General features: G+C 38.5%; 1 protein-coding gene across 1 annotated transcript; it reads left to right on the forward strand.

Moving 5' to 3' along the window:
- Positions 1-4,492: 4,492 nt before the first annotated feature.
- On the forward strand, positions 4,493-12,104 carry LOC137190288 (uncharacterized). The gene has a single exon (XM_067600075.1). The coding sequence runs from the start codon at positions 4,623-4,625 to the stop codon at positions 12,006-12,008; it is 7,386 nt and encodes a 2,461-aa protein (XP_067456176.1). The 5' UTR covers positions 4,493-4,622; the 3' UTR covers positions 12,009-12,104.
- Positions 12,105-12,735: the final 631 nt, after the last annotated feature.

The raw sequence follows: 12,735 nt of genomic DNA on the forward strand, positions 1-12,735 counted from the left end.
TGCACTGAAACACAAATACTTTTATTTTGACAACTTCCGCAATTGTAACCGGTATGTTTTTCTTACAGCTGCTTTGCACAGACCTGTCGGCACTCCTGATTGGTTCATTTGAATTTTGAAAAACGCGCAGGTGAAGGTATAAATACAGGTCAGAATACGTTTGCCGCCTGTTGCTTTGTTTTCGGACATTGTGACAACTGGTGAGAGAGCGAAAGAGCGAACAAGCTAGCTTGTGAGCATTTCAGCGATTTCAGCAGCGATTTCAACAGCTTTGCATTGCATTCTTGGGATCTTCGGTGGACTTTTGGTGAACGCACTGTGAGTGAATTTAATGTTTTATTATAAGCGACAAAATGTAAAGGTAGTTTTGGCTCGTTATCCTTTTACCGTCGTATGTATCATTAGCTCCTTAAACTGTTGCAGCTAAACTGTTTAAATGGTGTCGTGTGAAAGTGGCGGCTGTAGTTGGCGGCATTCTCATATTTGTGGTGATATTTTCTAACATGAAGTCAAATATAGATTTAGGAACAGTGTTTTTTATGCTTTGAGTATAGCTATTGGAAACGTTTATCCTGTGAGTAACTTATATGTTGTTTTAACGGCTGTAGCTGTTTTCGAGCTATCCAAAATTTGAATTAGCAATATTACTTTCATTGTGAAATATACATTGTAAATGCACCTTGTTAAACAAGGTAGCAGCTAGCGTTATGGTTAACGCCATCCTGTCAACCAAATATAGCCACTCTTTCTTACAGCCTATGGTCTGTAAACTTATACACATGGTCGGAGTCCCTAATACTAGCAACATTAACCATTTTATTTTATCAGCAAAAATATATCTCTTGTGGCCGAAGTTGTTTTAATTATTGTGTGTGTGTGTGTGATACACGGACAAGAATTTGTATAATTTTCGCACGACTGTACATAAATGTAAAGATGTATGAAAAATGTAATTGTATATTTATTGTGTGTTATAAGTGTTTTTGTAATGTCGTATTGAATCAATTGTGTCTGCATATTTTCAGATGCCTCGCGACAAGTCCTTTCGCCGTTCTCAGGCAGCTAGGCGGAGAATGGCGGAGCGCCGTCTTGTGGTTTTCGGACCTCAGCGGCCTTCCACTGGCACCTGTGCCCGTATGTATTCAACTGTTTTTTCAGTGCAACTTTTCCTTATATGTATATGCATTACATAGTTGTAGTATAATTGTAACGTATGTGTCCATGCATTTGTTTGTTCCAAATTTTTAATTGAACTTTTTGTGGGGTTGTTGTGTTTTTATAAACAGGTGAGGGCACAGGTTTTCGTCATAAGGTGAAGAAGTGGCCAATTTCTGCTTTGACTGGGCGCAGTCACAAATTGGTCATTCCACCTGAGGATCCTGACAAGAAGGTATTATTGGTTCAGAGTTTAATAAAAAACCTTTGATGTAAAGAGTTGTTATTGATTGTAATTGATTAAATTGTTTGTTGTTCCAGTTCGTTCTTGTCATTGGAGCCTCCCATCTACGGGCCATGGTAGATGGATTTGTGAAGATGCCAGAGGGACGCCTCTCCTTTGGCTTCATGTCGACCCCGGGGGCCTGTGCGTCTGAGTTGAGGACCGAGATGTTGCATGCTGCTGTACCTCGGACACCCGACGCAGTCTGTGTGATGGCCCCCAGCAACAACCTGACCGCCAGCAGGACGGTTGATGAGGCGGGAGCTGACTTTCGACAGTTCCTGCGCAGCGCGCGCAGTCTTTGGACAACGGTATGCTTTATAGTAGTAAATAGTCTTTGGTACTACGCATTATTTGATTGGGTTACCTGGTGAAAATTGTATACAATAATTTTCATCATTATGGAAATACTTTTGTTTTGTATAGGTCTTTGTCCAGGATTTCACACCTCGCCTGAATGCAGACCTGGGTATTCAGGAACTCATGCGGCAAGAGTTCCATCGTGTGGCAGCCAGCATGGGTAAGTTGAAAAGAAAGTTTTAGTGTTAGTTTTGATATGTATAACAGATGATTTCTTTTTGGCCTATCTGATTATAGGAATCAAAGAATTCATTCAGTTAATATGATATAAAGTGACAAATTAATATATGTAGATATTTCACTGTTTCATGATGTGTGTGTGTGTGTGTGTGTGTGTGAGTTTTTTGTTTCAGTGTTGTTGTTTTTTTGTTTTTTTTTAGGTATCAGATACTTTCCCACCGCTGAGCACTTCCCCTTGGATCGCCTGGACTTGTGGAGCAGAGATGGTGTAAGTAGAACAATATCTGATAAGATTGCCAATGAAAAACTTACTATACTCAAGTTTAGTTGATTTTTAAAGTGCAATTCATTGTAGATTCATACAGACATGAAAACTTCTGTTTTGTAAAATGTTATTTATTGCTTATATTTTGCAGGTCCACCTGAGTGATGCTGGCGGTATGGCGATCCTCTCTCAGCTGATTTGGATGTCTGCTTATCAGCTATTGGAGACACCACCACCTACGCCCCAGGTTCCTCTCAGGACTTCACCCCCTGGGAGAGCCTTTGTACCAAAGGTGGTGGTGAAGGGAGAAGCACCTGTGCCGCGTCCGTCAAACCCTTTTGACTGGACAGTTGTCAGCAAGGGCAGGAAGGTGAGACATTGCATATTGTATGTGTGTTTTAGTTTTTGGAGTGGAAGATTTTTCCTGACTAGTGTAACACTGTGCGGACAAAGTGATATCCATTTGTTGCTGTACCTGTGTGCATGTTTTGGCTTATTTTCAAGATACATTTGCAACAATGGTCTTGTTCTTTTGTTTTCCACAGGCAGATGAAACATCAGTCAAGTGTTTCATCCCGCTGAATCCCGTCCGTTTCAGCAGTGCCGTGTTGGATGCGATGGACAAAGCTGTCCCATCGCATCTCCCTAGCCCTGTGTGCACGGCTGTTCCACAAGGCAAACTGGTAATTTGCATTCAAATTGTATTTGTGAGGCCTTTTTATAAGTGTTTTGTCTTGACACAGAATGGGACTGTTATATTGTATGAATTTACTTATGCCCCAAATTTGTATTTGTATTTAAAATGTTTTTGTCTTACATTAGAAGCCAAATGTGGTCCGCCGGCAGAAAGCTGTTGCCTCAAAAAGGAAACGTGGACAGCAGCAGGTTGGTAACTTTTCTTTTTTTAAATGTTATATTTACATTTTTCTTTTGTATAGTTTGAGAAGATAGTAATGACATATTTACCTGTTTGTAATATTCAGGGAGTAATTGTGAAACAATGATAAAGTACATTTATACAGTTCTTTCAATTGTGTTTCCTTCCTAGGTTGTGGCTAAACCTGGCACCCAGCTCGTGTCTTGTGAGGCCTCACCTGGCTGTCCTGTGAAAGACGTTCTGCCGGTGGAGGTTTGTGTGAATGTATTTTACACTTCAGCATTATTTACAATCATGCAAGTCTAGTTTAAATTGGTAGCCTATAAGGTTGCATATAAAAAAACATGGATTAGTTATACGCATTGTATATCTGTAAAGTCGAAGCAAATTGTATAATACAGACCTAATGTTTATAAAGGATGTTTTGTTCTTGCACTAGAAGCCAGAAGATATTTTGTGTCACAGCAGACTTGCAAGGAAGTATTTTAGTAATGTGGTTCATTCATTTTGTTTAATTTTATTTTGTTTTTGCTTTTTGTGTTGTAGGAGGAGGCAACCCCCTGTTTTGTGGAGGTGTTTTCCCAGGATTCACCTACCATTGTCAAGACAGTGGTTGCAGGCGAGGAGGTAGGTGCTCTCACTAAAAATTTTCTGTTTCGTTCTGGTTTCTTGCAATGGAGTTAGTGAAGCTACTTTATTGTCACTGTTCATGTAGTATAAATGATAATTACAAATTGATATTTTTTGTAGCATTAAAGCCCCATGTCTATGCAGTTTATACATTGTGTTTTTTCATGGGGTATTTTGTTTTTTGTGTTGTAGGAGGAGGCAACCCCTTGTGTTGTGGAGGTGTTTTCCCAGGATTCACCTACCAGTGTCAAGACAGTGGCTGCAGGCGAGGAGGTAGGTGCTCTGAATGAAAATTTTCTGTTTCGTTCTGTTTTCTTGTAATGGAGTTAGTGAAGCTACTTTATTGTCACTGTTCATGTAGTACAAATGATAATTACAAATTGATATTTTTTGTAGCATTACAGCCCCATGTCTATGCAGTTTATACATTGTGTTTTTTCATGTGGTATTTTGTTTTTATAGGAGGAGGGAACCCCTTGTGTTGTGGAGCTGTTTTCCCATGATGCACCTACCAGTCCCATTCAATTGGTTGGAACAGAGGAGGTTTGTGCTCTTAGTCTGAATGTTTTTGAATCTAGTCATCAGCTATGCTATTGTTAGTGTAGTATATGCATGATTGAAAACAGTTTTGTTATTATTTGTAGTAGTAGTAGTTGCACTTTGGAAACGTAATATAGTCTAGATGAAATCAAGTGTAAACATGGAAATAGTAACCAGCCTTTTTTGTTGAACTCAATAAATACACCTAACTAGATGAAGACTAACTAAAGGTGTAATACAGTCTGTGATCGAGAGTGTTTTGTTTTGTCTATTTCTGATGAGGATGATGATGGGAGCGCACTGATCAAAATCTCCATTTATCTTTATTACAGATGCCGGACAAGGAGAGTCTTCATCATCAGCACTCATCAGGATCTGGTAAGGTGAAGAGCAAGGCTAGCCCTAGCTCCAGCGTATTATGGTCTTCTGTAGTAGCTGGTACTTCTAGCCATGTTCAACATAGTGTAACAGGTTCGTATCATCAGGGTAGTAATCGCTTTAAATATGGGGGATTCCAATGTATGGCTGTTGGTTTGGTAAGTCTGGCAAAACATGCGGTTGACAGTGTTTTTGCATGGCAGGTAAAAGATCTAGACAGGGTCGTAGTTTTAGGTGATCAGTTGTACACGTCTTTGAGAGACAACAAGAAGATTAGTGGATCATCTAAATTCTTGTGTGTTCCTGATTTGCCAAAGCACTCGGTTATAGATGGACATAACTTTGAGTTTCGTTATGGTGACTATGTTTCGGGTGATGTCAGTGTGGTTGATGGAGAGTTTATTCAGGCTGGCATATTCATGTCTCTACAAAATGGCTTGAAAAACATGTTTGAGAAATATGATACATGTTTGCTAACATTGTGTGGTACCACGTGTGCAGTCATTCGTCAAAACGGACGCTATGCGGTTGTTGATTCCCATGCGCGCAGTGCTGCTGGAATGCCAGATCCTAACGGTAATAGTGTTGTTGTATATTTTAGTTGTCTTAAAGAGGTGTACAGTTTCATATGCAATTTGTCTACATCTCTCACTCAAAATGACAGACCATATGAGATTGCTGGTGTTCGTGTCATTTGCGGGGGCAGTAAGTCTGAGTTGAGAACAACAAAGTGTACTGACACTGTCACGACTTGTGAAGCTGCATCCATGGCTTTCGGTTCATCGCTGGTATGTGGTATTCCTTCAGGAAGTAAAGTTGACCGAGGTACAAAGCGTAAGATTACAGGGCAAACTTGTGCTGCTAAGAAAATGAAAAGGAATAATGTGGCTGTAGTGAATTCAGATGTTGTGTTTGTCAGTGATGTAACTTCGAAAAAGCTGTGGTTTGATCCCATTTGTAAAGATGTTGCGCAGGCTTTATGTACACAGTTTAATGTAGAGTTTGAGAAATATGATGCACCAATGCCTACAGAAGTTGGTCTGTTGGGAACACCGTGTAAGAATGAGAAAATAGTGGCTGACGGTAACTGTTTCTTTAGAGCGATTTCCCAAGCTGTTAGTGGAACACAAAAGAACCATAGGAAAATTAGACTTGCTGTTGTGAAACAATTAGAGAGTAATGCTGCGGACTATAAAAGTATCTTGAGAAGTGAATATTCTTCAGTGGTAGAATACATTAAAAGTTCAAAAATGCGATATGTTGGCAGTTGGGCAACTGAGGTTGAAATACAGGCAGCAGCAGATTGTTTAGGAGTTAATATCTTTACTTATCATGATGATCGATGGCTAGAATATAGTTGCAAATATAGGTGTTTTTCAAAACAGGGGATCTACTTAGAAAATTGTAATGGTAACCATTATGAAAGTGTTGTTTGTGTTCATCAGCCTGAACTCCATAGTTGTTATGGTAGCTGCAAGTTGAACAGGTCTGAGTCCAAAGTGTACAATTTGAGACGGCAGAGTGCAGAGGAATGTTCATGGGTTAGCGCTGTGACAGAGAACACAAGTAAGAGCGATCAGAAAGTCCAGGAACAGAGTACAGCAACAAATAATGCTATTTCTAAGTATTTTATAAAGAAAAAGTATCTACAAATGAAAAAGAAATATCAGGAAATTGTGCAGCATAGGGAGAAACGTAAGGAAAAGATTAAAGTGAAATATCAGAAAAATGTGTTGCATAGGGAGAGAGTTAAGATAATGAGTATCGGGAAATATCAGAAAAATTTGTTGCATAGGGAGAAAGTTAAGATAATGAGTATCAGGAAATATCAGAAAAATTTGTTGCACAGGGAGAAAGTTAAGGAAATGAGTGTAAGCAAATATAGGAGAGATATGTTGCATAGGGAGAAAGTTAAGGAAATGAGTGTAAGCAAATATAGGAGAGATATGTTGCATAGACAAAGTGTAAAAGCCATGACTAAAGCGAGATATTATGGAAATGCTGACCATAAGAAGCGTGTTTTAGCAGCCAACAAAGTGAAGAGGCAACAATTGAAAGAAAAGGCGGAGCAGTTTGATTTTGTTATGGAGCAGTTTTTGGCTAAAGTAAAGGATGGGCCAGAGTTTGTGTGTTGCGTCTGTCATAGATTGTTGTTTAGACATCAGGTTTTGAATTGTAAGAGGGATTTTTATAACAAGAATGAAGCAGTAGCATCATTTGCAGATAAATGTATCACTGAAGTGTATTTACACAAATGTAATAAGGACTGTGAAAAGCCATGTCAGTTGTTGGATACAGCTAGAGGTTGTCTGTGGATTTGTTACAATTGTCATGGTAAGATTAATAAAGGTATAATGCCACCTGAATGTGCAATAAACAGTTTGAAAGTTGATCCCATTCCACCAGAGTTGGCATGTTTGAATAGTTTAGAGCAGCATTTGATTTCTTTACATATACCATTTATGAAAATGTTAGCGTTACCTAAGGGAGGACAGAATGGTGTACATGGACCAGTAACATGTGTTCCAGCAAATATTGTGCAGACTAGTAATGTTCTGCCTCGTTGTAATATGGAAGGATCTTTGTTGCGTGTAAAATTGAAACGCAAGTTAACGTATAAAGGGCATTATGACTATCAGTTTGTTGATACTATGCATGTAAGGCAGGCATTGCAGTATTTAAAAAGGACAAATGTGCATTATAAAGATGTAGAGTTTAATGAAGCTTGGTTAAATGAGTTTTGTAGGGAAGAGGGTGATTTAGGGAAAGACACTGATGGTGATGTTGAAAGTGGTAAAGTTGATTGTGAAGATGAGCTTTTGCACGATAGACAACAACATTGTATGTTTCAGGATACGTGTCTCATGCCTGTGGATATTGGTCAGGAAATGCTGGATCAATATTTTGATGATATATTGAACCTTGCTCCAGCAGAAGGAAATAGTCCTGTAAAATTGCTTTCGGATCATGCAAACGAAGCCAAATGCTTTCCGGTGTTGTTTCCGCAGGGACTTAATACTTATCATGAAAGTAGAGCAAATCGTTTGACGTTGTCGCGATATTTTAATAACAGGATTCTACATGCGGATGGTAGGTTTGCACACAATGTGGAATATATCTTTTTTGCGCAGTACATGTCTGAGATTGAGCAGGTTGTTTCTAATGTATCCATAGCATTACGAAAAGGGAAAGGCTGTATGTCTCAAAACGTACCTGATAATAAGGTAAACGATATGTTAAAAAATGATGAATCTTTGAAAAAGTTGTTGGAGTTTGATGATGGGTATCGTTTCCTTAAACCGATTCGAGGTACCCCAGCTTTTTGGCAAGGAGCACAGCGTGATTTGCTTGCTTGTGTTCGTCAGCTCGGTGTTCCTACCTGGTTTTGTTCCTTTTCTTCTGCTGATATGCGCTGGACAAATCTTCTGGATAGTATTTTGAAGCAGGAAGGTAGAGCACAGACTGCTGCAGGTTTAGAGTGGGCAGACAGGTGTGATCTTTTACGCTGCAATCCTGTCACTGCGGCCAGGATGTTTGATTTCCGCTGGCATGTTTTTTTGAGAGAGGTACTTATGTCGCCATCACATCCGATTGGTAAAATTAAGGATTACTTTTATCGAGTGGAATTTCAGCAGCGCGGTTCACCCCATGTGCATTGTTTGTTTTGGATAGAGAATGCTCCATTGATTGATAAAAACACAGATGAAGAAGTAGTTGAATTTATTGATAAATATATAACATGTGAGTTGCCATCCCAAGATGAGACTTTATTGGAAACTGTCACTTCTGTGCAGCAGCATTCAAAACGACATTCAAAAACTTGTAAAAAGAAAAACACAGTTTGTCGTTTCAATTTTCCGAGGCCAGCATCCGCTCGAACGTTTATATGTCGCCGTAAAGATGATGAAGAGTGCAAAAAAGCATGCAGTTGTGAGACAGATAAATCTTCAACGTGTGTTAATCATAGTCAGAAAACTTCAAATGACATGAAGAAAAAACATGCAGCAGAGATAATGACAAAAATCAAGAATGCTCTTTCCAATGAGAAGAATAGTTTTGATAGTGTGGTACATTTATTCCAAAGTGTAGGGATTGATCAGGTCACTTTTGAGGCTGCATATACGTGTTTAGCTAGAAATACACATATTGTGTTAAAGAGGCAAGTTAATGAAGTCTGGATAAATCAGTATAGCAAACCACTATTAAAATGTTGGCAGGCAAATTTAGACTTGCAATTTGTTGTTGATGCGTATGCGTGCGTTGTTTATATTATCTCTTATATGTCTAAGGCAGAAAGAGAGATGGGATTGTTGTTAGGGAATGCACAGAGAGAAGCATCTAAGGAGGGAAATGTTAGTGCAAAGGAGGCATTGAAAAATCTAGGCAGTGTGTATTTGCATAACAGAGATGTGTGTGCTCAAGAAGCTGTATACAGATTGACAAATATGCATTTAAAGGAATGTTCAAGGAAAGTTGTATTTGTACCGACAGGGGACAATATAGTTAGAATGAGTTTGCCTTTGAGTGTGTTGAAACAAAAGGCAAGATCGCGCGCTTGTACCTCAGAAGATGTTTGGATGACTAGTTTTGTTGACCGTTATAAAAATAGGCCAAATGATAGTGTATTCAATGACATGTGTATGGCAACATTTGCATCTGAATATCGTGTTTTGAGTAAAAATGAAAAATCTCAGGGCAGCATTAAATTAAAGAATGATTGTGGTTTTATCACGAGAAGAACACGAACAGATCCTGCAGTTGTTCGTTACGCGCGCTTTTCTGAGACAAAAAATCCAGAATTGTTTTACCAAAGTATAATGCAGTTGTTCTTGCCGTATCGTGCAGATGTGCAGCTAAAACCTCCAAACTGTGAGACATTTGCACAGTTTTATGAAAATGGTCATGTGAGGTTTAGTGATGGGTCAAGACATCGTGTTAAGTCAGTTGTTGATTTGAATAGAAGTCATTTTGAAATTAAAGCAGATGAATTGGATGAAATCCAGAATACAATTGATAGAGATGGTGTATTAGAGGATGCGTGGTGTGAGTTGTGCCCAGAGCAAGAGTTGGAGCGTTTACAGTGTGACCAAGAACGAAAAGACAAACAACAGATAGTGGAAGAATATGAGGAAAATATTCCAGATTTAGCAGTAACTAGTCAACATGTTGCACATTTGGAAAAAAGAAAAAACATCATGTGTAGAAGTGAAGGTTTGGCTTTAATTAGATCTTTGAATGAGACACAGCTTGCTGTTTTTTATCAAATTCGACAATGGTGTTTACAGAAAGTATTAGGGAAAAATCCAGATCCCTTCCATGTATTCATCACAGGTGGTGCAGGGACAGGAAAAAGTCATTTAATAAAAGCGATTCAATATGAGGCAATGAGGCTATTGTCAACGGTGTGTCGTCATCCAGACAATATTAGTGTGTTATTAACGGCTCCTACAGGGATTGCTGCATATAATTTGCATGCATCTACTATTCACCACACGTTTAGTATCGGAAAAAATGTTGGTTTACCCTACACACCTTTGGGTGAGGAAAAAGTTAATTCTTTGCGCGCTAAATATAGTGATCTTCAGATTTTGATAGTCGACGAAATATCAATGGTTGATCATAGGTTGTTGTCATACATTCACGGTAGGTTAAGACAGATTAAGCAAACCGGTGATTTCTCACCATTTGGAAATGTGAGTGTAGTTGCTGTTGGAGATTTTTTCCAGTTGCCTCCAGTAAAAGGGAAACCCCTATATGTAGATGATGTAGGTGTCAGCTTGTGGTCTAATCTGTTTAAGGTCGTTGAATTAAAACAAATCGTTAGGCAAAAAGATAACGTGTTCGCAGAGCTATTGAACAGGGTGAGAACTCGATCAAAAGGAACCCCAATGTTAAGCAGTGACATACAAATATTGAAACATTGTGAAACTGGTGAAGTCAGCTCAGCTTTACACATATTTCCTACAAATAAACAAGTAAATGAGCATAATTTGGCACAGCTGCTTAACATTTGTCCTGAATATGTCGAGATAGATGCTCAGGATTTTGTGAATAATAAGAAAACAGGCAAACTAGAATTGAAAAATGGACATCATGCGAAAACATATAACACATGTTTGACTGAACAGCTGTTGTTGGGTGAAAATGCGCGTGTAATGCTGTGTAAAAACGTGGATGTTACAGATGGTCTTGTTAATGGGGTTTGCGGTACTGTAACTCATATAGTTGGTGCAGATAAGGGTACGTTTCCTCTCAAAGTGTATGTTAAGTTTGATGATGAGCATGTTGGCGCGCAGAGGAGGAAACAATCGACGAGTAGCTTAGTTTTCTTTGGTTCCACCGGTATTGAACCAGAGGAAGAAAAAGTTACTAACAAAGGTGGTATGCGACGACAGTTTCCGCTGAAACTTGCTTGGGCTTGTACGGTACATAAAGTACAAGGTATTACTGTAGATAGTGCTGTTGTTTCTCTTAAGAAAGTATTTTCTGCAGGCCAGGCATATGTAGCCCTAAGTCGTGTTAGAAGTTTGTCAGGTTTGGTGATTCAAGATTTTGAAGATAAAGCCATATATTGTAAGGATGGTATTCAGGATACAATTCAGAGTATGCCTCAATTCTTGAACCAAAATATAACTAGACACAAATTTAGTACAAGTAATTTTACTGTATTTTTGATGAATGTGCAAAATTTGACACACCATGTATCTGATTTGGCATTATGTACACAGCAATTGCAGCTTAACTGTATTGCTGTTACAGAAACATGGCTACCTGCTGCTTCCTCATTTGAAGCTGTAAAGATTGATGGTTTTACTTTTCATGGTTGTCCACGAAGTTTATCTTACAATAGCAACAATCCAGCACTGATTGAACTTCAAGGACAACAGCATGGTGGAGTCGGCTTTTATAGTGCAGACAATTTGGAATATAATATTATCAAAGCAACAAATGTGAATTTGGAATGTTTTATTTATAACTATGTTACATGTAACATATTAATAGCTGTCATTTATCGACCACCATCTTATCCCATGTCTTTATTTAAAGAACATCTAGGCAAATTAGTTGATTGGCTAGATCCAAAAAGTAACACAATTGCAATCATGGGAGATTTTAATGAGGACATCTTGAAATCATCAACAATCTGCAAATTTCTAACAGACAAAGGGTACATTCAATATGTTACACAGCCCACAACAGAGAAGGGCACATTAATTGACCATGTGTATGTGAAAACATCACATTATGAAATTGAATCAGTAGTGTTGCCAACATATTTTAGTGATCATGAGGCGGTTGTTTGTTCTTTTAAATGTATATCTTCTGACATAGGACAGTAATACTTTACAACTGTTGTAGATGTATGTTTTTAGTGAGCATTATTTGGTGATTTTTAACTTTATGAGTTGTATGTTATTTAAGCTTATTTATGGCCAATCATGAAATATGAAATGAAACTGGTATTTTTAACCATTTTGTGTATTAGGTGTTGTAAAAATAAATGACAAGGGTTTCTTTTTCCTGCATTACAACAGCATTTATAAGTCTAACATGTATTGATAATATTTGATAATGCACAAATGACATTTGGTGAACAACTACAATATAATTGTCATTTTGACATAATATGAAATGCTGCCACATGCTGTGGGTAATGCAGGTTTTGCTTTTCCTTCTATGTAGTGTCAAAAAGCAAAAGGCACCGGTAATGGCTACTCCTGGTTTATACTGGGATGGGGTTCGATTCCCTGCGGTGCCCTGCTGATCAATTTGACATTTACATAAAAACATGTCCTCCAGCGCATGTCGAAGTGTTGCCCAGTCGAAGGTCTTTTGTCAGTGACTTGTAGATGTTTCCGGACTCAGGCTGTTTTCAGACAAATCAAGGAGAGAAACATCACTTCCTTTGTGCACTATTTTGCCTTCAGCTGGGACTGCTGCGTTGAAATGCTGTAGGGGGCGCTATCGAGCCAGTTTGCATCACTGAATGAATATTTTAAAGTAGACATGCTCAGGCCTGGATTGATATCAAACCTGTGAAGTTTGAGGTAGATCCAACCGTGTACA

The sequence above is a fragment of the Thunnus thynnus genome, chromosome 2 (assembly GCF_963924715.1).
Source record: "Thunnus thynnus chromosome 2, fThuThy2.1, whole genome shotgun sequence".
NCBI classification, from domain to species: domain Eukaryota; kingdom Metazoa; phylum Chordata; class Actinopteri; order Scombriformes; family Scombridae; genus Thunnus; species Thunnus thynnus.

What these genes read in the sequence shown, in the direction of transcription:
- LOC137190288 (XM_067600075.1), top strand. Translation starts at nt 4,623, where the DNA reads ATGCCGGACAAGGAGAGTCTTCATCATCAGCACTCATCAGGATCTGGT.